The sequence below is a fragment of the Oryza sativa genome, chromosome 8 (assembly GCF_034140825.1).
Source record: "Oryza sativa Japonica Group chromosome 8, ASM3414082v1".
Lineage (NCBI taxonomy): Eukaryota > Viridiplantae > Streptophyta > Magnoliopsida > Poales > Poaceae > Oryza > Oryza sativa.
The window spans coordinates 10495426-10523354 of NC_089042.1; the positions used below are offsets into that span (position 1 = coordinate 10495426).

At 45.3% G+C, this 27929-nt stretch overlaps 2 protein-coding genes and 1 pseudogene across 7 annotated transcripts; 2 read left to right on the forward strand and 1 right to left on the reverse strand.

Moving 5' to 3' along the window:
• The first annotated feature begins 1748 nt into the window (after positions 1-1748).
• On the forward strand, positions 1749-4303 carry LOC136351530 (uncharacterized; annotated as a pseudogene).
• Positions 4304-6121: 1818 nt separating this feature from the next.
• Positions 6122-8658, reverse strand: LOC4345144 (uncharacterized). The gene is made up of 2 exons (XM_015793331.3): positions 8447-8658; positions 6122-6499 (listed from the first exon to the last, which is right to left on the reverse strand). The coding sequence occupies exons 1-2, from the start codon at positions 8592-8594 to the stop codon at positions 6402-6404; spliced, it is 246 nt and encodes an 81-aa protein (XP_015648817.1). The 5' UTR covers positions 8595-8658; the 3' UTR covers positions 6122-6401.
• A 6897-nt stretch (positions 8659-15555) lies between these two features.
• Positions 15556-24829, forward strand: LOC4345145 (pentatricopeptide repeat-containing protein At1g80880, mitochondrial). Of its 6 annotated transcripts, XR_001547951.3 has the most exons (5): positions 15556-16148; positions 16902-17969; positions 19298-19405; positions 19900-22889; positions 23009-24829. XR_001547951.3 is itself a non-coding variant. In XM_015792953.3 (3 exons), the coding sequence occupies exons 1-2, from the start codon at positions 15592-15594 to the stop codon at positions 17929-17931; spliced, it is 1587 nt and encodes a 528-aa protein (XP_015648439.1). In that variant the 5' UTR covers positions 15556-15591; the 3' UTR covers positions 17932-17969; positions 19298-19822. The 6 variants fall into 6 exon arrangements, 1 of the variants encoding a protein (XP_015648439.1); XR_001547950.3 differs by lacking the exon at positions 23009-24829 and having other exon boundaries at positions 16902-18028; positions 19295-19405; positions 19900-20966; XR_001547952.3 differs by lacking the exon at positions 23009-24829 and having other exon boundaries at positions 19295-19405; positions 19900-20037.
• The last annotated feature ends 3100 nt before the right edge of the window (positions 24830-27929 follow it).

The window sequence follows — 27929 nt, forward strand, 5'->3', positions numbered from 1 at the left end:
GGCGACGGAGCGGTGGTCTTGGAGCCACGACCCGTCGCCGGTCCCGTTCGACAACGACCACGCGCACCGCCGGATCACATCGCACGCCGTGCGCCCCGGAGGCAGCGCCATCTTCGTCTCCATAGAGAATTGGAGCGTGCCCCGCCCCGGGCACGGTGATGACCACGTCGCCGCGCAGGCGGCGGAGGCGGAGGCGAAGAAGATGGCGGGGACCTTCTCCTACGACACCGAGCGCGGCGAGTGGACGCGCCACGGCGACTGGCTGCTGCCGTTCCGTGGCGAGGCGCACTATGACGGCGAGCTCGACGCGTGGGTCGGCCTCCATTGCGACTCTCACCGCCACGGCAAACTCTGCTCCTGCGACATCGTCGCCGCCGGGAGCCACGAGGAGGAGCCCAACTGGAAGCTGTGCGAGATGGTGGTGATGACCTCGACAGTCGAGGACGACGCGACGCTCGTCCCTATGGGCGGCGGCGGCAAGTTCTGCCTCGTCGAGGGCAGGTCGTGAGAGCGGCCCCGATACTGGCGGTGCTGGGGCGACGGCGACAAGTGCGAGCTGCACATGACCACGTTCCGCCTCAGGTACGGCAAGAACGGCGAGCTCGCCATCACGGATCGCCGCCCGAGCCGCTCCTATATTCTCTCCAGATATGTCAGATTTTCGTGTGCATGCATTCTGGATGTATTTTTTTTTTGGGAAATTTTGCTACAGGACATCGCGATTATGTGTATTTAGCTCAGGGACACCGCGAAAGTGAAGCTTTGGGGAAAGACATCCCATAATCGTGGTTATTTGTTGATGAACACCGCGCCGTCTAGCGTAGACTTGCCGTGCTGACGTGGCTGACGGGAGGCTGTTTTTTGACACGGTCAGACGTAAATACCCTTGCGCCTTATCTCCTCTTATCCACTCGCAAGCAGTACGGGTGGTAGAACCCTAGCTCTACCGATTCCATCCAAACAGTGCCCATTCCCACCGATTCCGTCACCCTCGATACTGGCTGTGCCCAGGCATTGTCGCTGGTGGGATGCAAGTTTGACCGGCGGTGATGGCTTCACCGTCGTAGGAGGCGGTGGAATCTGCGCTGGCGGCAGCGCCGCCAATGCCGAAATGGATTCCGAAAGGGTAAGTTTGGATTCCTCTTCTCTTTGATTCGTTTTTCCTCTCTTTGATTCGATTGGGATGCATTAGGATGCATGGTTTGGTGGATCTGATTTGGGATCCCCTTTTTCTCTTCATTTGCCGTTGCATTGTAGGATGGATCCGAACTCTGCATGCAGAGTTGTGGTTAGGGTTGTTGCTTATGTTGAGTATATGGATAATGGTAGCCAAGATTATCATGTATCATCTCCACATAAGTGGGTTGTAGATAAAGACACAATAAGCTTGATAGATTTGATGAAGGACTTGGATGATGAAATCATCCGTGGTAGTGCGCAGGAGCTTAGAGTGACTTTCTGGGACAAGAGAGTGGGTAGGGATGTAGAAATTTGTTCTGATGCTGTGTTATTAGAGGCATTTAACCAATACTGGGATGTTAGGAAGCTTCCATTGCAAGTGACAGTGAGTGAGCCTTGTTCCCAAATTGTGTCTTGTGTGGATGAAGCTAAAACAGTGGTTCCACTGAGTATGGTTTTACCCACACAAGCAAGTCAGGCTGACAATGTTCCTACCAGAGATGCTACCACAAAAAAGGTTCCCACCAAAAAAAAATAGCAAGTCCAGGGACAAAGCTACTGATCAATCAATGCCAAATCCAGATCCATGGGGTGAGTTTGATGAGGTTGAGTATGTAGGAGTTAGTGATGAGAGGGAGAATTACAATGAGCTGGTGTCAGATGATGAGGCTAATGATCCAAATTACACTCCTGAGGAATCTGATGGTGATGAAGAGAATGATGATCCAGTAGATGATTTAGAAGTCAATGATAATAGGGGTTGTGAGCCTCTAATCCATATAACTGATGTAGGCAATCCAAGGATAGAAGTTGGTGTTACTTTTTAGGATGTAATTTGTTTTAAGAGGTGTATGAGACAATATGCTGTCCTGAAAGAGGTTGAGCTTGCAGTGCCCTACTCTGAGGCCACAAGATACAGAGCTTATTGCAAGGCAAAGAAGTGCAAATGGAGGATCCATGCTTCTAGGTTGCCAGATGGTAGAACTTGGCAGGTATGTAGCTCTTTTGTTTTACTTCTTTGTCATTTAATGTTTTGCAACTGAATAATGGTTTGGATGTTTACTGTCCCTTTTTGGTTGCAGATAAAGAACATGCCATATGAGCATAGGTGTGCTAGCACAGGCAAATTGGAGAATAATTGCATGGCCAGCAATTCTTGGGTTAAAGACAGGGTTATCAACAAGCTTAGAGAAGATCCAACCATAGGGGCTGCTGCTCTAAAGAAGACTTTGGAGGAGAAGTATTTAATCACCCTGTCATACTATGTAGTATGGGATGGTAGGCAGATGGCTTTAGATGAGATACTTGGTGGCTGGGAGCAAAGTTTTGAGGTAGTGTATAGTTTTAAAGCTGAGATTGAGAAGAGATCTCCTGGTAGTATAGTGGAGATAGAGTATGATGTGATTAATGAGAAGCATAGGTTTAGTAGGATGTTTATTGCTTTGAAGCCTTGTATAAATGGATTTTTGAATGGGTGCAGGCCATATTTAGGCATTGATTCAACTGTGTTAACAGGCAAGTGGAGAGGGCAGTTGGCTTCAGCTATTGGTATAGATGGCCACAATTGGATGTTCCCAGTGCCCTATGCTGTCTTTGGATCTGAAACAAAGAAAAACTGGGAATGGTTCATGGTTTGTTTGAATAAGGCAATTGGATCTCCAGAAGTCCTAGTACTGTCTACTGATGCAGGCAAGGGCATAGATGCTGCAGTGACAAGGGTGTTCAACAATGGAGTAGAGCATAGAGAGTGCATGAGGCATTTGTACAAGAATTTTCAGAAAAGGTTCCATGGAGAAGTATTTGAAAGAAATTTGTGGCCTGCCTCAAGAGCATATAGGAAAGATGTTTTTGACAGGCATTTTAATATCATGAAAGAGGCTTCACCAAGAGCAATGCAATGGATTGAAGAGAATCACCAGCATTTGTGGGCAAGGTCTAGCTTCTCCACTTCATGATAAACAACATTGCATAGACATTTAATAGTTGGATTAGGCTAGAGAAGTCACTACCTATAGTTGAGTTGCTTGACAAGATTAGGCAGATGATCATGGAGAGGATGTGTACAAGGCACAAATTATCTCTTAAGCTGCAAGGCAATATCCTAGGAAATGTAATGAAGCAACTCCATGACAAAAGTAGGAATCTCAACTACAATCACCACAAGAGTCTGCCATTTGTAGGTGAAGTCAGTGGTGCAAAAAAGGGACTTGACAACATGGAGACACACTGTGGACTTGACCAAACAAGAATGTAGTTGCAATGAATGGCAGCTAACAGGCCTCCCATGTAGGCATGCCATCTCTTTTATTGGATCCCTGAGAGAAGTGGAGCTAGAAGACTATGTCAGCCCCTACTATTCAGTGGCCATGTTCAGGGTTGCCTATTCCACAGTTGTGCCTCCAATGCCAGACAAGAGCCTATGGGAGAAAGTGGACACAGGATTCAAGATGTGGCCACCAATACTGAAGAGATCAGCTGGAAGACCTAGAACAAGGAGGTTCATTGGTGTTGAAGAAGGTGGTTCAGGAAAGAAAAGAAGGAGATGCAAGGGGTGCCATGGCTTTGGCCACCTACAAAAGACATGCAATGAACCTGTATATGACCCAGATGCCCCTCCCCCAGCTCCACCCAAGCCTAAGAGAGTTAGAAAGAAGAAATCCAAGCCTAAACAAGTGCCTACTGGTGGTAACAACACTATGTAAGTGTGTCATGTTTTGATCAAGTTTTCAGTTGCCATTTTGTTTTTAAAATATTTGTTCAATATCTCTTTCACAGGCCTCCTCCTGCTGCTGCTGATAGTGCTGATCAAGCCACATCTACTGCTGCCCCTGCTGCTGATCAAGCCCATGCTGATGTTGCTGATCAAGGCCCTGCTGGTGTTGGTGCTGCTGCTGATCAAGCTCATGCTGCTGCTGCTGATCAAGCCCCTGTTGGTGGTGCTGCTTGTGGTGATCAAGCCCCTACTGGTGCTGGTGATCAAGCCCCTGCACAAGTTGCTATGCAGGTGGATGACATCCCTGGACTAGTTACAAGGAGCAAGAGTGTTGCATCCCCAGAACATGCAAGTCCATTTAAAGCCAACAAAAGGAAGGCTGTGGTTACCAGGACTGCAAAGAAGCTGTAATCCAATGCTATTAGAGTAGGTTATTTTGTTGAAATTTCTAGCTGAAGTAGTAGCAAGACTTGTCTTTTGTGTATATGTGAAATTGCCAGCTGAAAGACATCCCTTATTTTGCAAGCCATGACTTTAGCTACCTATGTATATGTTGCAAGACATGACTTCACCTATCTATGAAAGTCCTATTGCTGAAATGGAGGAAAATGGTTGTTATTCATATAGTTGCTACTTCATATGCCTTATGATTCTGAAATGTCAACAACAAATATTTCTTGCATTACATCTCAATTTTGGGCAAACACAAATATTTCCTGCAATACTGCATTACATGGTTCTACTTCATTACATTAAGTGCACAAATTTTGATTCATCACAATTGAACTCATTACTTCATTACATGGTCCTACTTCATTACATTCATGGCAACAAACATAACAAAAGCAGTCACAAATGCAATCCCAAACATACAAATTCTACTCATTGCCTCCTTCATCTCACATCTTATCTTCTCAATTCCATCATGTAGTCCTTTCAATGAAGCCTTCACTGATTCTGGGACATCATCTTCTATCCTGTGAGCATTGCAATCTGTCCATCCATGAAGGAAACCTTCCTTCACCAACCAAACAGCATAATCCCCTTGCCACATGAAAAACTTACATTGTGCACTTGTCTAAAAATAACAACAATGAGCACACAGCTTATCAAATGACAAACTCGATTTCAACTCAAACCCTAGAAAAATTGGGGATTGCAAAGAACAACTTACATATTGTCCGGTGAGGCATCGATAAAACTTGCGGTTGAAATTCTCTTCCTTCTTGCATGTCCGCTCCACTACCGTTGAATCGCCCTTGCAGAATGGACATTTCACAAGAGGCAACTCACTGACCTGTGAATCACGCCGAACCCGAGAGGAAGAAGCACGTGAGAAAGAAGAAGCGGAAGACATCGTCGCTGCCAACGAGCTCCCTCCCCTCTACGTCTACCAAAGGGACCACGCCGACTTCAAGCGGTCGCCGCCTTTGACGAAGACGATCCTCGCCGCCGCCGTCCAGCTACAATGCCAGATTCACTGGTACTGCTTGCGAATGGAGCCAAACTGAGTGGATAAGAGGAGATAAGGCGCAGGGGTATTTACGTCCGACCGCGTCAAAAAACAGCCTCCCGTCAGCCACGTCAGCATGGCAAGTCTACGCTAGACGGCGCAGTGTCCATCAGCAAATAACCACGATTATGGGATGTCTTTCCCCAAAGCTTCACTTTCGCGGTGTCCCTGATCTAAATACACATAATCGCGATGTCCTGTAGCAAAATTTGCCTTTTTTTTGTTCGGTTTGATATTTATTACTCCCTCCATCCTAAAATATAAACATTTTTAGAGCCAAAAGTTGTTATATTTTAGGACAGAGGATCACTACACCCTGTGACTTTAGAATAATTTAGTTCAGTTTGTTTTTATATTTCCTAGAATAACTTAGATTTGTACCAATGCTAGGATTTGTAGGCAATCCTATAAAAGGCAAAATTTGTCGTAGTACATTCGGCGAAGAAACATCAAGTTTGAGGAAAAGGTCTACATGCATAAGAGAAAATAATTTGAAGTTTATTTCGCAACATAGTAATGTTCAGATGGTGCGAAACGCCACGACAACCGTGTTCCTTCAACATTTTCATTTATTTTTGAAAATGTCCCACGGCTAAATTCACCTTGCGACTTAACTGAAAAATCTCAGCACTTGGCATACCCCGTAGTCAATATCATAAACACACCGTAGGAACATCATGAAAATAATGATTCTAAAGTCAAACGCAAAGGTTAAATTGGCTCGAGAACCACCATTTGAATATTTGATAGACAAAAATCTGGTGCTTGTTGATCATCTCCTACAGAATTGCGCATAAAGTGAACAGAAAGGCTACATTTGACAAAATTTCATGTGAAGTTTACACATGGTTTCTGAAACTGACAAGATCATGTCATCAGGGTCAATATTCAAGAGATGGCCTGCTTATTTCACCCAATAGATAAAGTGCTCAGCTAGATTATAGATCAAAACTATGAATGCTGAGGTTTCACAGATCTGAGTTACGGATTACTACTTCATGCTTTTGGTGCTGATGACTGTCCAGAAGAAAGTCTCTCCGACCTCGCCTTGTTAGCTTTTTCCATGTAATCTTGGTGAGATTGATGCTTTGTCCCTGCAGGATATGCATTGCATAATCAATTAATCAACTGGTATTCATGTACCAAAAATAGTATTCAGAAACTTCGGTAATTTAAGGGCTACTTCAACAAAAATCAACATGCATTCTGAAACAAAAATCAGCACTAATCATATCTGATTTTTAATGAGAAACACTTTGATCACTCTGACAATGCAGAAATGTGTGTTACAAATAGCTAACAGTTTAGTGGCATAACACCACTTCGAAAAAGGGACAAAATCAATTCGATGTCCTTATCATTAAAAAAACACTTCAAAAAGGAACAAAGGCCCCACAAATTTTCAATTGGTCATTAGAATTTAGCAGTAAACAAAAGTAAAACCAGAAAGACGATAAGAAGTGGAGATTCCAATGATACACTAATAACAACACCATCATATGCACACATTGTCATGGGACCAGCTCCAGCTATATGGGTCAAAGTAGATTGTGCAAGGGAAGGCTGAAAAAGCAGTAGCATATCAATAAATCTGGATTCAGTTTAGTTTAAACAGCTTCTTTAATTTAGTCAAGTCTGATGAGATTCTTATCATCAATATCTTTTCAATTGTTTGTTATGGCCATGTCTCTTAAGATCCTCGCAAGCAGTAACTGCCAACAGAGTGTTTTTTTTCTCTTGGGGTTGCATGATTGTCAACGAAAGCAAGCCAATTTGGCTTGCTGCATTGGTCAAGCTTTCTGAACAGTTAAAACAAGCAAACTTGCGCACAGAGTTATTTTAGATACCAAGTAGCTCTCTTTGCTAAGTTAGGTTAGTATCTCTCTTGCCCACGATCCAAACACACCCTATGACCTATGCGTATAGCTTACTGATAAAGCTATACATTGTGTCCTATAAGTTAACAGAAGCCATAACTAAATGCTGAATGGTTTGAGACTTTGAGTAGAACACCTGTAACCATATATTAAGTTGGGGTATCAATTTCAATAGAAGGATATAGAAAGTGTATAACAAATTGAAATCCAATACTACATGGTTTGGAATTAATGTGTGCTCTGTTTGGTTCATAAGAATATCAAGGTAATGACACAACAAATGCTAAACTGCAAAATGTTGCTAATTCAGGGTTGCAAGAAGCCTTAAGCTATAATTCTCCTCACCCAGTGCACATGCATATGCTTCTTTCATTCTAAAGCTGTCAAATGAAGCTGTCAAGCAAAAGAAATTTACAAAATTCAGAGCATCATATAGTGTTATGTGTATCAATCAACAGGGGAGCATACGTCTCTTATAATTCATTATCCACTAATAGCAACTTTTCATGTTCGATTTACTTCCAACTTTTGTTATCTCATCTTATACTTCTTACTGACCATGGCAATCTTAGAACATTGCAACCACAATGGTAAAGAAGATCTGAACACGATGTAGTAACGAAGGCCTGTAATAGTCTACTACTATTATGATTTTTGTGAAGTTAATACGTTCCACATAAAATGCTTGCATTTTCTATCCGGTCAAATGTCTCAAGTTTTGCACGAAACATAGAACCTTAAATCCATAGCAGTTCATACGATCCAAATACATTTCACGCAATTCCCCTAAAAAATGGTCTCAAATCATGAAAAAGAAACAGAGAATACTCAAACCAAAAATCCTCATATTGAACTATTTTGCACACTGCTCCGTCCTACCAAATACCATTAACACTACAAGAGCAAAATGGAACCTTCGCCTTAACAACCTTACTACTAGTACTACCTCGAAGCCCCAATCCAGCAACCAGAAAGGGGGAAGCAACACGACGAACTGTGCTAAGGCTGAGATTACCAAGAACCCTAGCTCCCCTAAACGGCTGCGGATCAAATTTGAACGCGGAACAGGACTCCGGCCTAGGTGAATCTAACGACTCCACCGCCTGATTCGAAGAAAATCGGAATGATAAAGAGCAGGCCGAGGGCAGTGATGATCAGGGGTACCTCGGCTCATGAAGTACCAGGGAACGCCGAAGATGGCGGCGAAGATGGCGATGCCGGCGACGACGTGCTTCTTCTCGCCGCTGTACAGGTAGTACTCCAACCGCCTGCGGAATCCGCCGCCGCTAACACCGGTGGTCTCGCCTCCCATCGCCGCCGCCGCCGTAGTTCGTTTTTGTGCGATTGCGAGTGAGTCCACGCCTCCACGGCTGCACGTGCGTAGTTGCTGCTTTCGTCTATTTTATGATTTTTTTTTTACATCCGATTAGAGTTGAGATCGGATTTATCTTATTTTATTAAGGTTTATTTTTGTTATTTTTTTTTAGTTCGGATTTGCTATTATACTGTCAACAGTTTTTAGGGGTGAAAACTGTCAAATTTTTAACCATACGATATGCTTTGAGATTTGTGCTGTGGAGAGAAAAATGGAAAAGGGTGAAAACTGTAAAATTTTTAACCATACGATATGCTTTGAGATTTGTGCTGCACAGCAAGGATCGAACCCGAGACCTGTAGCTTGCATGCTCATTCAACTAACCAATTGATCCATCCAATTTTTCAGAGTTATATATGAGTTACATATTACTTATATTGCAGTTACATAGCAGTTACAATATAGTTATAAAATATAGTTACAATGTAATTATATAGTATTTACAATTGAAAGTTTTCCATTCTGTCGAATGTTTTATAGGTACCCCTTTTAGTTTGGAGTTAATTCGCAAAGGAAATTTGATTGTAGGCAAATTAGTCATAGGGAGAAGCGATGAAATGACAACTGTGTGCAAAAAATGAAACTTTTCCTCTGCGAAATAGGACATAAATGTTTTTTTTCCAGTGAAAGTGTGAAATATTTAAAAGTGTTATTTGGTTATATAATATGTAAGAAAAGTAAAGCAAATGCATTACATGTTTCTGTTTTTTGATAAATAGATGAATTCAAGATTATTCTAGAGCCTAGAGCTGATGCTAAAACTAGAAATTAATACTCCTTTCGTCTCAGAATATAGTAGTGTCAGGGTTACGGGTTAGGCATACCCTTTACCCTTCGATATACGTTACATATCGATATGGCATACCCACGCGCATGCGGATATTTCCTGTATATTCTAAGGAAACCTTTCACGGAGTCTAAAGACGAGAAGAGTCCTACTCGGACAGAACTGGGTCGTTGGCGTATCGTATAGGGTCTGATACATGCGAGTTCTACGTGAAGACCTCTAGATCTGCGATATAAAAGGGACCCCCGGGGAAGGTTTAGGGCATTGAATCTCAGGGCCAACACAACCTACACAGCCTACGAAGCCGGAACCTACAAGGAGCCAAATCATCGGGAGCTAGTCGAAACAACTCGACTACAATCTCGCCGGATCCGACAAGTTCCCTTGTTCCCTTTGTAACCTGTGTTTTCTACCATATAATCCCACATCAACTGGATTAGGGTTATTACCTGTCAAGGGGCCTGAACCAGTATAATTCTTGTCTTTTGTTTGCTTGATGTCGTACTACGTAGATCCTTGTACCAACGTACCCCAATACCCTCTATATCCGGTCTACGGGTATCACCCGTCGACAGTGGTACGCCAGGTAGGGGGCCTTGGTACTCAAGGTTCTACTACTATGTCATCCAGCTTCGTCGACAACAACGTCAGCACCAGCCTCAGCCAAGTACTCACTACTTCAACAATGCTGGTATGGACTCAAGTCGGTGAAATCGTCTTCCCGGTTTACACCACGACGCCGATCTCAACCGGTCCTCCAATGACCGGAGACGAGAACGCAGTGGCTACGAACCAAGGCGATTCCATGTCGAAATATCCTCCCATCGAGACGGAGAACGGAATATCGACGACATCCAAGCTCGAGAAGGATTCTGATACGGCCAAACTTTGTCCTTCCGACATGAACCACGAGCCGACAAAGATGACTTCCGAAGCCACAAGGTCTTGGTGTCCTATCCACAAAACCAAGAAACACACTCTGCAAGATTGCTGGGTTTTCCTCAACGTCTGTGCTGAAATTCGCGCCTGCAAAGAACGTGGAATTCAGCGTACTTCTCCAACTCGGGATGTCTATTGTCCTATTCACAAGACAAAGAATCACGACCTCTCGAGCTGCAAAGTCTTTCTCGGCGCCATGAAAGCTCTATCTCCTAAGTCATATGTCCCCATCAGGGATAACAGCAAGTAACAAAGAGTGACTCCAACTTCAAATCGATTCGTTGGGGTAATCGATATCGATCCTCACAAACCATCGGTCTTACATCTCCTTGAGGACTATGGGTCATCGACAACGAGCGCGCCGCGGGAGGTATTGGCTATCGATGACGTTGGCACGTCAGCGCACACCAACACAGAAGTGGGGAATCAATCGACTACTCCAGCCCAGCACATCAGGGCCGTTCAAGCGATACTGAGGGAAACTCCTTACGATCCCGTTCTGAATGTTGACCTCGAGCGTTGGACAGAACAACTACGGGAATCGGTGACTAACCTCAGCAACGCGTTTGAAGAAGCCGCTACCGCAGCACACCAGGAGCAGCCACCAACTAGCGAGGCCAATGGTGAAGATCCGGAACGGAGGGAATCACCTCAACGAGCTACCCCTCCACCTCGCGGCACTGGCGATCTTCGAGATTAAATCAACGGCCACCGAGAAGCACGACGCACATGAGACAACGTGAATCGCTCTCGGCGTCATGTCTCTTCACGGCGCCATGATAACGGAAATCGAGGAGACCACTCAAACGAGGACCGGGACCACGACAACCACCACGATCACAACGATCGCGAACGACGGGTGCCAGACAATACTGGTCATGGCCGCCGCCGTATCGATGACGACGATGGAGATCGGCGCCGAGACAACAGCGGAAGACGACGACAGGATTCCCGAGATCCAGGCCGTCATCCTCGTAATCGTACGCTGGAACCAAGCGACCCATCGTCATCGTCATCATCCGCGTCCTCCTCATCGTCAGACAGACATCCACGAAGCACACACGACCGCCGACAACCCACCGCCCCCAACGCTGGGTGTAGAGCTTTCGGTCGTTCCCTACGTGATGTCCGATGGCCTGAGAGATTCCGACCCGGAGCAATAGAAAAGTATGATGGGAGCACCGACCCAGAGGAGTTCCTTCAAGTCTACTCCACAGTACTCTATGTTGCCGGAGCAGATGACAACGCGTTAGCGAACTATTTACCAACCGCGTTGAAGGGTTCTGCACGTTCATGGCTGATGCATCTTCCTCCCTACTCAATCTCTTCGTGGGCAGACCTGTGGCAACAATTCATCGCCAATTTCCAAGGAACATACAAGCGCCACGCGATCGAAGACGACCTACACGCGTTGACACAGAACTCGGGTGAATCATTGAGGGAATATGTTCGACGTTTCAACGAGGGCAGAAACACAATTCCTGAAATCACCGACGCTTTTGTAATTCGCGCCTTCAAATCCGGTGTTAGAGATCGTGTCACGACCGGAAATAACCCAATGGGCGTTCCTTACGTGCGTGTATTATTCCTTGTCCCAGGAGGCAAGGTACACCAAAAGTTGATACAATTCAGAGTTTAACAAGCGGAAGCGTAAATAGATAATTTATTACATGGGCGGTGAAGGCCCAGCACACAAGAAGACAAACGAAAAACAGCGGAAGACTAGCGCGACAACCACAGGCGCTTGACGGCAGGCACGAGCTAGACACCAAAGCCTTCATCTTCCAGGAACTCCTCTTCTGGGTTTGGGAAAAATTGAGCGAGACTGAGTACAACCACCGTACTCAACAAGACACACCCACAAGTGCAGAATAAATGCAAGGGAGTACAAGGGAGTTATAATATAGGGGTTAAGTTTTGCAGTAAACAGCATTTAAAAGTCACTTAGTTTCCCAAAGCGATTTGGTAAACACGATCCTAGAGCTATACAAGATTATTAATCAAGGCCGTGAACCCACACGAACCTGCCTTAACCCAAGGCCTACGATGATTCAGACCGAACTGGCAACCCGACCCTGGGTCCCAGCTCGTCCCAAGCCAACCCAGGCCAACCATTCCACATTTTAGTTGTTAAGCAGGTTTTAAGAATTAAAACACTAACTTGGGTACATTGCTCGGCTTGCCCATAACCGAGGGCGCAGCTATTCGAATAGGTTATACTCTGATCAGTGGTGTACATCTTTACCCACAAGACACATCTTCCTCACGTGTAACCACGTGCCACATACCACCACGGCATACGGACGGAAGATGTGACATAGTTCCCAACCCATCCTAGCCATAAACAAGAGTACCGACCCAACCCCACCTACGGCCGGAACCTCCGGGACAGGCAGACAGGATTGAGCCCCTAGCAGAAGGACACCAACCCTGTGCCATGACATCTCGACTACCGGGCCGCAGCTCGTGTAGCCTTCATTTGTCCTAGAGATGTCCATCGACCCCCGACTTCGTCCATCTCCATCCGTGTACCTTTGTTTATAACCAGACTGAGCCACAAACTAAGCCTTACCCACTAGACATGTGGAAGTACGGTAGTGCTTTGCAACAGAGGCCCGAGCTTAATCCTTATAGTACCCGAGGTACGACTAACAAAACCCAACCATGCACCTCGAGCCCAGCCTAAAACCATTTTGGGGGTTTTGAATAGAGGGGGAGGTGTGTGTCCAATTCCAACATAAGCCAACCATTCCATAGTGTCTAAATGATATGAGAATTCCCAAAGTCTAAAGTTATAAAACCACCTAATGTTGCCTAATTAATCGGCGAAGCATCTACCTAAATTCCTACTAGTGGAACCATGAATAGAGTACCCACTAGTTGGGGTTTTATTTTCCTAGGGTGAACAAGGTAATAATAACAATAACAACAACGATAAGGTCATAACAAAGATAAATAGGCATGGCTAAATAAAACAGTGATAACGCGGGAATTTAAATAAAGCGATAATGCATTAATTTAAATCAAAATAATTTTATAAACTGGGATTCAATATGATCAAGGATGATGTGACTTGCCTTGCTCAGAGAGAACGGCCTTCCGAACCTTCGGCGACGACCGCAAACCACGCTTCGGGAACCTCCAGAACGACAGAAGCTACGCGAAGCACACAAGCAAAGCTACAAGCCTATAAAGAAGCAATAACAATACATAAAAAGAAAGGCACAAGGTTCTTTAGGTTATAACAAATATTAGGAGACTTGAACGGGTCGATTCAGATTTTGTATGACCAAGACATGGTGATCCAAAGTTTAATGTTGTTATATGGAGATTTGCGGATTATTATAATTAGGTTTTGCAACTATAAAACATGTGTAAGCGCTAGCCTGGAAAAGATAGGAAGGCTGCACCGTTGACATGCGCACTCCACATGTCAACCTAAGACCATAGAAATTCAAAACCAGGAGAAGAAATTCGGAAGGTGGAGGGAGAAAACCGGAGAGAACATAATCTTCGATCGCAATCATGCGACCCAAGATGGGCTGAGGATTAGTACCTCCTGCTTCCCTCTCCATGGTTCCACGACCAGGAAGAGCGCCATCCTCCTGGAGTTTCTTCAACGTTGCACTGGTGGAAGCCGATTTGCCGAGGTCCATTGCTGATCGAAGGTCGCCGAAAAACGAGCCTAGGTTGATGAACTAGGGTTTCTTGCGGCGGCGGAGAAGGCAAAGAGTGCTTGGAGGTGGTGTGTGTTTAACAGGTTTGGCGGACTTCAAAATGGACTCCCAAAATTCCTTTAAATAGGCGCACTATCGACGGTGCGAATTCCAGGGAACAGAGAGAGATGCCCGTCGGAAATTTCTGGGTCCGTTACGCGCGGCGGTTTTCTGGACTTTAGTTTAAAATTCGCTCGTGACCGTTGGGCTTCAAATGGCGTGCTCGACTACGGTCTATCTCCGCGGTCCTCGCACCGGGAATAACAACAATCTCGACACCCGAAGTTGCAAATGGTTGCACGAGTTTATTTTAAGCAGAAGTTGGGGGCTACTGTCAGGGTTACGGGTTACGCATACCCTTTACCCTTCGATATACGTTACATATCGATATGGCATACCCACGCGCATGCGGATATTTCCTGTATATTATAAAGAAACCTTTCACGGAATCTACAGACGAGAAGAATCATACTCGGGCAGAACTGGGTCGTTGGCGTATCGTATAGGGTCTGATACCTCCGAGTTCTACGTGGAGACCTCCAGATCTGTAATATAAAAGGGACCCCCCGGGGAAGGTTTAGGGCATTGAATCTCAGGGCCAACACAACCAACACAGCCTACGAAGCCGGAGCCTACGAGGAGCCAAGTCATCGGGAGCTAGTCGAAACAACTCGACTACAATCTCGCCGGATCCGACAAGTTCCCTTGTTCCCTTTGTAACCTGTATTTTCTACCATATAATCCCACATCAACTGGATTAGGGTTATTACCTATCAAAGGGCCTGAACCAGTATAATTCTTGTCTTTTGTTTGCTTGATGTTGTACTACGTAGATCCTTGTACCAACGTACCCCAATACCCTCTATATCCGGTCTACGGGTATCACCCGTCGACAAGTAGGTTGCTATACTAATAGGTTGCTTGGATACCAACATTTATCATACTTTTTTTGAATTGCTTATCTAAATTGTAACATATTATTTTGAGTTGGTGACATATGAAACCAGAAAAATTAAATGGAATTTTATCACAAGCGTGACTATGAATCAATAGACTAACTTATTAATTGAACTTGTTAGACATAAGGGGTGACAACCTTTAGCAAGTTTGGGAGAACAAAACAACCCCTATACCTTTGAATTTTTTTTTCTAAAAATATAAAGGCTTATTTGCGGATTGGAAAAACATAAGATAAGAAAAACATAATAATATGAAAGGAATTAACGTTGTGCTTGATTTCAGCTCGAGCTGCCGCCACAGTTGTTGTTTGCGATGATTGCACTGGATCAATGCAAAGAGAGAAGAGCTTGGACTGGATTGTCATTTTCCATGATGTTTCTCGTGATCAAACGGACGATATGACACCAATCGACGACAGACGACGACGCCTCGAGATTGAACCCGCATGACCAAAAAATCTTCCCCAAAACACCCCCCTCTCTCCGCACCGCACCTCATTTCCCACTCGCCGTTGCCTCGCCTCCCACCTCGCATGGCGCCGCCGCCGCTCGCCGCCGCCGCCCTCCGCCGCCACGTCCTACGCGCCCTCCTCCCCCAATCTCGGCACCTCTGCCTCCTCGCCGCCCACTCCCCCTCCCCCTCCGACGACAGCGACTTCGAGCCTCCCGACCACCCCCTCCCCCGGGCCCCCGACGGCGACGGCGAGCTCGCCGCCTTCCTCCACCGCCTCTCCGACGCCTCCACCGCCGCGTCCTCCCCGAAGCACGCGCTGTCGCTTCTCCTGTCCTCGCCGCCCTCCCCGGGCCTACCTCCTGCCTCCCGCCGCGACCTCCTCGTCCGCGCGCTCTGGGAGCTCCGCCGCGACCCGGACGCGGCGGCCCTCGCGCTCCGGTGGGGGGAGGAGGGGTGCGCCGCCGCCGGGGAGCGCGCGGGGCCACCGCCCCCTCCCCCGCCGCCTGCCGAGGCGTGGCACCTGACCATATGGGCCGCGGGGAAGGCGCGGCGGTTCGACCTCGCGTGGGCGGTCGTGCGCCGCATGCTGCGCCGCGGGGTGCTCACCAGCCGCGCCATGGTCATCGTGATGGAGAGGTGGGTTCTCTCCTCTTCGTAATCTGTCTCCATTTTTCTGTACAGAGGAGTATATAGCTTTCCATGTTGAGATAAGAAACAGCTTTGTGATAGTGCTACTGCTATGGCATAAGTATTTGATTGCTTGGGCAGTATTCAACTGTTGTTGATTGGCTTGTCAGAATTATGTGTTTGCTACTTGTTTATGGTGATGTATGCCTGCATTTTGAATGATTTGGTCCGCCTTACTGATTGGTACTGCCACTGAATGTGCGCCTCCCTCAAGGGACTTGTACATCATATTGATTTGGTGAACAAGCAGTTATCAGCTTGCACAATCATATTAGGAAGTAAAACTGTTGCAAACAAGCAGCTTCTATGGATCCAGGATCCACTTGAATATTATGTTATAACTGTGCTATTGTCTATGATGGTCAACAAATATTCATGGTTGGATCGATTTATTGAATGGATTAGTGTTTGGGAATATAAAGCTGTTGCAAGTCCGTAAGTTACCATTTCCTGTGTTGTTAGTGTTTTAACTAGTGGTAATTCTGGGATTTGGCTCCTTTAATCTTGTTGAACTTATGCATTGGATGAAAAATATATACGGGTCCATTTGTCGTCTTGCTGTGAGGGGGACATCATAATGCCTGCTTTGCAGCAGTCCATATTGTAGTAGCACTTCTTTTTTTGTTTTTTTTTAGTTGAGTTGTTTTTATTTGTTGCATAATGGTCGACGGTCATCTCACTGTAAGGACATGGCTATTTCAGGTATGCAGCTGCCAATGAAGTGAACAAAGCAATCAAGACATTTGATGCAATGGAGAAGTTTAAAACGGAAGCAGATCAAACTGTATTTTACTCCCTTCTTCGTGCTCTTTGCAAAAATAAAAACATAGAGGATGCTGAGGAATTGCTTCTCGTGAGAAAGAAATTCTTCCCACTTACTGCAGAAGGTTTCAATATTATTCTAGATGGTTGGTGCAATGTAATCACTGATATAGCTGAAGCAAAGAGAATTTGGAGAGAAATGTCAAATTACTGCATTACTCCTGATGGCACATCTTATACCCTCATGGTCAGTTGTTTTGCAAAAGTTGGAAACCTTTTTGATACCCTGAGGGTTTACGATGAGATGAAAAAGAGGGGTTGGACTCCTAGTATTGCTGTTTATAATTCTCTTATCTATGTCCTGACAAAAGAGAATTGCATGAAGGATGTACAGAATATATTCACTAGAATTATCGATGAAGGCCTCCAACCAAACGTCAAAACTTACAACAGTATGATAGTTCCGCTTTGCGAAAGTCGCAAGCTTGATGAAGCACGGATGGTGTTGGAGGACATGATGCTGAAGGGAATTGTTCCAACCATTTTGACATACCATACATTTCTGAGACAAGAAAACATTGATGAAACCCTGAAGTTCTTGAAAAAAATGAAGGATGATGGCTGTGGTCCTAAGAGTGATACATTTCTCATGCTTATTGATAGATTTTTTCAATTGAATGAACCTGGACATGCTTTGAAGCTCTGGAATGAAATGAAAAGATATGACATCAGACCTTCTTATTCACACTATATGTCAGTTGTGCAAGGTTTGATCAAACACGGATGCATGCAAAGAGCTTTAGAGTATTATGATGAAATGAAGGAAAATGGCTTTGCTTCTGATCCAAAACTTGAAAAGGAGTTCAGAACCTTTTTGTTGGCCAACAGAGACCATTGGAGAGGAGCTGGAAAATATAATATTATTCCACAGCGTGGCAAACATTTTGCAAGGCGGTCAAGAATTCAGTGACATTCTGTGCCATTATTATGAGGACTTAATTAACGAAGGTGCATATTTTGGTCTAAACAGTTTGCCCCACTTATCTCTCGTGATCCTGACATCTGAGGTACATATAGTCATTTGTGACTAATGAATAACCACTGAACTTTCCATGAACCTAATTTCCAAATAGTAGCTAACATAGCTTTTTTTTTTTGTTGCTAACTCTTCTGAAATTATTTCCTTTGAGCTTGGATTCCACCTACAAATTGTTGCCCTCCACAGAAATTTCTAATGTGGTCATGGATCATTAATATCATCTTTTAACTCAAAAGATGTTAATCTTGTATGTTATTCTATAGACAATCTTTTCACGTCTTTGCATGTCTGGAGCTGAAACAACTATTGTTTTTTTTGGGCAAATTTAAGGAATCAGACTTTTATGGTTTTTAATGGTTTAGCTTATGCCAGAATTAGGGATATCCTTCTCTTTGCGATATTCTTTTAGAGCTATAGTTAGTAACAGAATGTTAGCCCTTATGATGTAGAGATAAGTACCAACGTCAGACCTTTACTATGGGATAAACATGCTTTTGACATATTCCATTGGCCAAAAAAGAAAATTGCCCATCATCTTTTAGTAATTCACATCTTTCTAGTTTTGCACAAGCCTCTGTTTTTGTTAAATTGGAGATGCCCGAAGAAATCAGAGTAGTAAGGTAGCTGCACAACATTGTTATTGTCTTCTACATGAACAATATTTACATGTCTGATGCCTCAACTGAAGTATATATATATATATATATATATATATATATATATATATATATATATATATATATATATATATATATATATATATATATATATATATCTATGATGCTGCATAATATTGAAATTATTCATTAGTGATTAGTGTTTATTGAGTGTAACAGCAGAATCTGAAGATCAGTGTATGTCGAAAAAATATGACTAACTAATGGTACAATGCAGTTACTGTCACCTATATAAACGATATCTACTACATATCCTAAATCTCTACTGAGTATGGACGTCTGATACTTTCAGTACATTGAAATTGTTCATCAGAGTTTATTCTTTATTGAACATGAAAAATCCACAGTTCAGTACACGTAGAAGAAATATGACAAGGGAACTATCTTGTTGGACTTGGGCACCATATTGCTAACTAATGGATAATTCTGCCCACTAATTATCAGTATTGTAAGACTTGATGGCATATATTTCAAATTAGAGAAATTGACTCTTGGTCGGCCAAAGAGGATCTTGTAGTTGTGTTGTATTTCCTAGAGATCGCACTACTTTAAGTTTCAAAAATATGACATCACCTCAACACCTCCTAAAAACGTGCTGCTGACTTGGGTTTTTGCAGCAGGTTACTTTCAGTTGGGTTGGCCGTCATCACTTTGGCCATATCACTGGGGCTGGCCATCCCAGTCCTTGCTACAGAAGCTCCACATCTGAGCACAATAAAAATATGAAGGTACAAGATTTCCACCCTTTGAATGTACAGGTCCTTCATGTTGTGAATCCTGCTTATCAACAACACAATGACCCCATACCAACACGGCATGGTTATCCGACTAGTCATAGGGGATAGCTTATATCTATGGAATATGTAACCGATCATGACTTGGGTTTTACGTTTCCTTTTATATTATGGAGCGGCCTAAAATCCTGATTTAATAATATTGTAAAATAGATTTAGGAAACCGATACCGTATTGGTTAAGGTTTCTATCTTGTAATCCTGCCCCCCATCCTATATAAGGTGGGCAGGAGGCCCTCTAGGGGGCATGACACAAACTGATCGTCAGATCAATATACACCCGGCGAATTCAAATCCCCAAACAGGAGTAGGGTATTACCTCTCATCGAAAGGGCCTGAACCTGTCTAAATCCTTTGTCTCCGCATCCATCCACTTTTAGGTCTCGTATGCTACCCTCTTTTCATATTGCCGAAAATTTGTTTCGACAGTTGGCGCGCCAGGTAGGGGTGACGCCGAGTTTCCTATCAACGAGTGCGATGGAAATCAACTTCAGAAAGAAAAAAGATCAATGTCGATCCAATTAGCAACGTCGCCGGGCGTTTGCACGTTCAGCGCTGATGATCATCTTGGCATGCATGGATGCACTGGTCCCTGGATTCTCGCTCACAAGATGTGTGTGCGTGCTGCACGCCGTGAAGCCGCCGACTGCTTGCCAGGGCAACCAATCATGAGTGTGCATGCAGACCGGTGGAACGATAAAGAAGCTTGAGATCAAGATCAACCGGCTAGCTCGTGGCCATAATATTTGGCATCATCACATATATCGATCTATGCAACTATTACCTGGTTTGGCTTTCCACTTTAATTTTATTTAGATTGATCCCTAATCACATGTTACTCTACGTTGTTTTCTCTCCTTGATTTCATGCATGTACTGCTGAGTGCGTGGTGATGTCATACTGCCATCATGCTATCACGGTGATGATCATATCGAGGCTGAAGCGGAGTACAGGACACAAGTCGCTGCGCAACTCGCCGGCTGCATGTCTTGATCCATGCATTTTGGACGTCACGTTACTCTATACGGCCGTCGCACGTTCGCATGGTGTCATGATCTCCACCAATTGCGGCCTCACGCGCTCATCAATGGATCTAACACCGATGACTGGATTGGATTGTCGACCATACCCACTGACGGCCATATCCGTCATTGTCGACCGGGCAGATCACACCCCTATTAAATTGTTCAGATATCGGGTTAGCTGTTCCAATTCATAGATTATTAAAATTAATCTTTGATTTATTTATTTTTTTACAGATCAATCTATTATCTGTATATATTTCCTGTCGTCGATTCGGCCGAGTCCTTTGACCATGCAGTTGTACGTCGAACTACTCGCTGAACAAGTCGATGGTTATACAAGTCCTGTACAGGGACGGCAGCTGCCGGACAGAACGAGGAGCCAATGAACCACATGCAATCGTGCATGCGCTTTTGTGCTTATGGTTATGCAGGCCTCTCTATCAAGTGCCAATCAAGCCATGTGTTTGGATCTATTGATTATTATATCAGTTATTTTTTTTTTACAAATATCTAACCACAGGTTGATGTGCAATTTCTTGTCTTTGCATGTATCATCGCTTGTACTTCATCACTGACTGGCTGGCCTTTGCCACCGCCGACTGGTGTTTCCGCCTGCACGGTTGGCCTATTATGCCGCCGTTGTTGGGCGTCTACGACTTCACCGGCGGCTTGCCTCCGTCGCCGCCGACTGGTGTCCTCGCCTATACGGTTGGTTGGTCACACCACCGTTCATGGGCGTCCACATCTTCACCGACCGGCTGGCCTTCGCCGCCGCCGACTAGCGTTTCTGCCTGCACGGCTGGCCTATTATGCCGCTGTTGTTGGGCTTCTACGACTTCACCGCCGGCCTGCCTCCGTCGCTGCCGACTGGTGTCCTCGCCTATACGGCTGGTCGGCCACACCACCGTTCATGGGCGTCCACACTTTCACCGTCGATCGCCTTCGTCGCCGCCGACGGGTGTCTTCATTATTATTGATGGACGACTTTGTTCCCACATTGGCCACCTCTGCCATAATCAAGGGGAATATGACAAAGCTAAGTCATCATTTATTTTATTCTTTATATGATATTTTGCCTTTTCCTTTGCCTCACTACATCAACTGGTTCGCCGTTGACTAGTGAGTCGGGGGGCTATAGATGTTATATCATATTTTTTAAACAATTTTCATAATATTTATCTTGATTGCTTGCGACATATTCTGAATACAAAAGTGCCTATCGAGTTATGGAGTTCCATCTTCCTATGCTTTCCGTTTGGTTTGCCAATGGATAGTTGCCTTTGGGCCGATTCCTAGCACCTGGGGGCTTGTTGGATGGACCGAATAACGTAAGGTGCTAAGTATTATTCGGAATAAATCAAAAGCATAGAGATAAGATAATTTATTTTCTGCTCTTAATAATTGCAAAAGTACCCGAGTAGTAAACTCCGACCCATGAAACTTTGTTCCATTAATGACGAACTCATGTCACTCATATGCATGTTTGGGAAGTGCTTAGGCCGACTCCCGGTGCTTGATGGCTATGACTAGTCGGGCAGAGTGTTTAAACATAATGAGTCATCTGCTAGGGGAAATCAAAATTGACAAGAGAAGAAATACATATTTATAAATATTTTAAAATACTTGAATTTTTCTCGAAGTATTATATTTACATCAGATACTACTCATCCTATATGTTCGTTCTGCAGGATCCAGATCCAGATATGCATAAAAGGGATTCATGGCTTTAAGCTTATCTCTTACGCCCCAGGAATGGATCAGTCAGAACATCACCACTGGCTTGCCGTCGCCGCCGCCGACTGGTGTCTTCGTCTATACGGTTGGTTGGTCACAACACCGTTGTTGGGCGTCTACGTCTTCACCGACCGGCCGCCTCGTCCGCCGCTGACTGGTGTTTCTACCTGCACGGCTGGGCTTTATGCCGCCGTTGTTGGGCGTCTAAGTCTTCACCGACCGGCCGCCTCGTCCGCCGTTGACTGGTGTTTCCGCCTGCACGGCTGGCCTATTATGCCGCCGTTGTTGGGCTTCTATGTCTTCACCGACCGGCCGCCTCGTCCGCCACCGACTGGTGTTTCCGCCTGCACGGTTGGCCTATTATGCCGCCGTTGTTGGGCGTCTACATCTTCACCGACCGGCCGCCTCGTCCGCCGCCGACTGGTGTTTCCGCCTGCACGGCTGGCCTATTATGCCACCGTTGTTGGGCGTCTACGTCTTCACCGACCGGCCGCTTCACTGACCGGCCGCCTCATCCGCCGCCGACTGGTGTCACCGCCTGCACGGCTAGCCTGTTATGACGCCAACTGATGCTATCTTCTTCACGGCTGGCTACATCGCCGTCACCGCTAATAGGCGTCAGCATCTTCAACACAAGCTGCCTACGTCTGCTGCCGACTGGTTTATTCACTTTCATGGCTGCATGATTCTGCTAGTGTTGATTGGCTTTATCGTCTTTATCGTCGGTCGTCTCGTCTGCTGTTGACTAATGCCCTCGCCTCTACGTCTGGTTTATACAGCTACCACTACTGATGGACATCATCGTCTTCCGTCGCCGACTGGTTATGCCGCCGCCGGCTGGTGCTTTTATCTTCACAATTATATGTCTTCACTACCGCTTTCCTACTTCACCAACCACGACGTCTACAGGAGCTTCGACATCTCGGCATGCGTCACCAAATATGATGCCGTGTTATATTATTACAACAAGTGGTGTTCCAATCTTCAATATTTCTACTCGGACATCTTCAACATGCATCTTTACTCAAGCAATGACTATTCGACTACAAGAAGCTACAGTTCTCGACTCTATGTTCAGTTGTTTCTCAACTAACCAAAGAGTCGGGGGCTACACAAATACAAGACTATCAAAATTCGACAAGCTTTATGTCAAGATTAAGCAATCAATCAATCAACGAGTCAATTCGGGGAGTTATTATCTTCGTCTACGCTTCAGAACCGTCATTTAATTTCAGCGACTCCAATTATTACACCGGCAATTTTGGCTTCTTCACGCCGTCACAATCTACTCCAAATATTTCCAGTATCAATTTTGAAATTTAATCTACATGTTCGGGAGTTTGGAGTTATCAACCAATAAGTTCAGTTTTGATGAGTTGGGCAAGAGCATCTACTTTCCTCCAAGTGAAGAATCTGCAACAGCTATAACACCAAATTCTACTGCCATCTTTATAAATCAAGGAGCTTTGCATCAATCTTCGTTATACACACTCTCGCGCCAAGGAAACTACTCGAGCTTCGATATCTTCTCAACAGTTTGATGGATTATTGTCATTGACTTCATCACCAGCACCTCTAATTCATCGGCCCTGACATCTCTGCTGTTGCTAATGGATGACTATGTCTTCGTCTCCAATTGCTTCCGTCATTGCCGACTTGTTATTTCGCCTTCACGGTTGACCTACTATGCAAACGCTGATGAGCGTCTTCGTCATTATCATCGGTTGCTACACTGCTATTGACTGGATCATCGACATCGTCATCTTCATCAATATCCCTATTCAACATAGCCTCTTCAACATAGCCCACTCTACTGCTATTGATGGGCAACTTCGTCATTATATTTGATCATCTATGATTGCTGCTTATCATCATTACTATCGGTTGCGTTTGTCGCCGCCGACTATTTTCTTCATCTTCATGATTGGTGGATTTCGTCATCGCCTTTGATGCGTGTCTACATCTTCACCGTCGGCTTGCTTTCGTCACCACCGACCGGTATCCTCGCCTTTATGGATGGCTTATTATGTCGCCACTAATGGGCATCTTCATCTTCTTCACCAACTGCATCGTCTGTCACCGACTGATTATTTCGCTGCCATGGCTACACAACTTTATCGCTGGGCGCCTTCATCTTCATTGCTGGCTGACCTGACTGCTGCCGACTGGTTTCTTTGCCTTCACGGTTGTGCAACTTCATCACTTTTGATTGGTATCACTATCTTCACTACCACCAATATTTTTGCCACCTCTGGTGGGCAATATTCTCTCTATATTGGTCGTCTTGTCTCTATGCCAACTGCGTCAGCTACCATCAATGGACAATTGTGACTACAACAAAAGGACACGCTATATGCTCAGGGGCTTACTACCTCAAACACAAGTGTCATACCTTCAATTTGGACTTGTTCCGGATACATGCAACATGAATTTGATGATCATGGGTCTATTTTTTATGCTTAAAGACTGGACTATTTATTATTCCCCGTAAGGGTTATCAACCGAATACTTGCGCCAGTCGGAATTCAATTGTTATATCTATTTTGGAGTATCCCATAAAGGATAATCACTGAGATCAGAAGTTATTCATATGAGCTACACTTGGTCTATATCACCCGAAAAGATTTATTACTCGGGAGCATGTTACATGCGTCATCCTTTAAAGGGTGTCGAAGGCATATTTTTTGGCCTAGGCCTAATATGTCTGCAGCCCATATTTTCAGGTGTGGCATGTCACGTTCTTTTAGGGACTTAGGCATCTTTTTGCTTAGGCAAAAGTGCGCGTGATCTAGTGTCCAATACCTTAAAATCCTTTTATACCGCAGTTACTCAACTTTTTAGGAGTTGGTACAATGCATCTTAAAAGGTGTCAAACAGTAAAGCTTTATATAGCTGCCCCGCTGACTTTTTTATATAGTCATGGCGCTGTTTGGGTTTATCAAGCAATTGATTGGATACAACATCATTGCTTTTTGCCACGTAAGTGTGTATTTTTATTGACCAATATTATGGCTTAGGCTGATTATATATTTTGGTCATTTTTCAGACGATTGATAAATCCTTATGAGTTTATTTACTCGGATTTTATACCACATATGCCATATATTTTCAGGTGTAGTGAAACCATGTGTCTTTTAGGGACTCAAGCACATCTGTTAAAGCAGTGTGCGCATGGTGTATGCCCAATACTTTGGAAAGTTATTTATTCACAACATACAAGCTTCTTTATAGCTGTTTTGCTATGTGTATTCAATAATGTAGTCAGCTTTAGGTTGCACGCATCATAAGTCGGTATATCACTCGGATCATGTTATTCAGGGATTCATACCGCATATGCTATATATTAATATTAAGTTACTTGTTTGACTACGATTATCAAAACCACTCAGTTGGTGCATCTATTAGGTACATCTACTCGATGCACCTGACTTTATTTTTCAGCCCTCCACAGTCTTCATATTTGGTAAAAGTACTCGGGAGATCATGGCGAGGATGATTGAAGCACACGGCTTTGGAGTAATCTAGTTCGAGAGAAGATTATCTTTCCGACTGTGAAGGTCTCAGGGGCTACTGTGGAGATTATGGGTACCCCATACCCACACGGCATGGTTATCCGACTAGTCATAGGGGATAGCTTATATCTATGGAATATTTAACCGATCATGACTTGGGTATTACGTTTCCTTTTATATTATGAAGCGGCCTAAAGTCCTGATTTGATAATATTGTAAAATAGATTTAGGAAACCGATACCGTATTGGTTAAGGTTTCTATCTTGTAATCCTGCCCCCCATCCTATATAAGGTGGACAGGAGGCCCTCTAGGGGGCATGACACAAACTGATCGTCAGATCAATATACACCCGGTGGATTCAAATCCCCAAACAGGAGTAGGGTATTACCTCTCATCGAGAGGGCCTGAACCTGTCTAAATCCTTTGTCTCCGCATCCATCCACTTTTAGGTCTCGTGCGCTACCCCCTTTTCATATTGCCGAAAATTTGTTTCGACAGGTATCTACCATATAGTTCACTAACTACACTCCTGCGCACCTCATTCGTCAAATCCAACGGCCCATCTACGTTAGATCCAATGTCTCAGATCGCCTCTACCTCCCACCTAGCATACTTCCATCCCTCAATCGCCACCCTTGCCAATCCCCGCAGCATCACTCTCGTCCTCTCCCCCTCTTAACCCTTGACGATGCCGCCGTCGTTGCCTCGAACCTCCATCGCTCCCCTAATCTCCCAATCCACCGTCCCAGCCCTCGCTTTTGAACTCTAAGATGCCATTGACGTTGCTCTGTCTCGCCTTTTCACCGTTTGCTTGGCCCCCTTCCCTCCCCCCTCCCCCTCAAACCCCAGACGCCATCGCTGGCTGTAAGAACAAGGCAGAAGCAGGAGCAGGCAGGTGAGCAGCTCGGTGGAGCCACGGGAGCTCCCTCAACCACGATAGGCTGGCCAGCGTGAAGGGTGACGAGAATGGCTCGTCGGCTGACAACAGGTGGCTTCGGCAGGATACACTGGAGCTGCTCACGATCCGACCCGAGATGGACACGGTGTTGCAGGAAGCGACCCTCAACGGGGCCATTTGGGAGGAAATCTCCAGGTAGGTAGTAATTCACCTTATGCTAGCTCTAAACGGCCACACACATGTACAGTTAGATGCTAGCACCGGTAGGTGGTTTCATACTTCACCATCAAGAAATGAGAAAAACGATGATGGATGTGCTATGACTTGGCTTGGGTCCACCAAGCCTAGTTTGGAGCACGTGGCGAGGGAAGCAAGACCCAGCTGTCCTGGGCCCCTTGTCAGGGAGCCCGAGGCACGATAAAAACAATCGTCCATGGTAATTCTCCCATTAAATTCAAGGGTTTTAGAGGGGATAATGACAAGACTAGACATGGGCATTCCCTCGGTGATAAAGGCATCGTAAATCCCTGCTTGTACCATAAAAGGAAGGGGTCATGCCACATAGTGGAGGTCTTTTGGGATGGGAACCCTTAGAAACGCAACCCTAGAATCCTCACCGGTGGAGAAACCATCTTTGGTCGGTCAGCCAAATTCCACAATAGTCCCGGTTCTAATAAAAACCGAGACTAAAAAACATATTTAGTCCCGGTTTAAAAGTTGAGAGGTACTTCTTGATCTTTAGTCCTGGTTGGTAACATCAACCGGGACTAAAGATCATTTTTAGTCCCGGTTCAAGAAGTTGTGGGGTTCAAGACAGACCCCAATTATTTTTACTCCCGGTTGGTATAAACAACCGGGACTAAAACTAGATCTTTAGTCCCGGTTGTTTATACCAACCGGGAGTAAAGAGTACCCCGAACCGCGCGCCACCAACTCAGATATTATCCGCGCGCACTCCTCTCGATCTCCTCCCCTCTCATTACTCCTCCATCCCTTCCTCTCCCCCTTCATCCCCTTCCTCTCCCCTTTCCCCTCCCGTTCCTCCCCTTCCCCTCTCTGAGCGGCGGCCGGGCAGGAGCAGCGGCACCCGGCGGGAGCGGCGGCGGCCGGCCGTCTGGGTGCGGCGAGCGGGCGAGGCGGCCGGGCGGGCAGGCGGGCGGGTGCGGTGGTCGGGCGGGCGAGCGGGCGCCGCGCGGGCTGGCGCGGCAGCCGGCCGGCCGAGCTGGCGTGGAGGCCGCGAGGACGGTGGTCGGGAGGCCGGTGGCGCCTTCCTCTCTGCTGCCGATTTT

Excerpts from the sequence above, each read along its gene's own strand:
- LOC4345144 (XM_015793331.3), bottom strand. The coding sequence starts at position 8,594 with ATGGGAGGCGAGACCACCGGTGTTAGCGGCGGCGGATTCCGCAGGCGG. Across the intron at positions 6,500-8,446 it reads CTGGTACTTCATGAGCCGAG|GGACAAAGCATCAATCTCAC; the intron begins GTACCCCTGATC and ends CATATCCTGCAG.
- LOC4345145 (XM_015792953.3), top strand. The coding sequence starts at position 15,592 with ATGGCGCCGCCGCCGCTCGCCGCCGCCGCCCTCCGCCGCCACGTCCTA. Across the intron at positions 16,149-16,901 it reads ATGGTCATCGTGATGGAGAG|GTATGCAGCTGCCAATGAAG; the intron begins GTGGGTTCTCTC and ends TGGCTATTTCAG.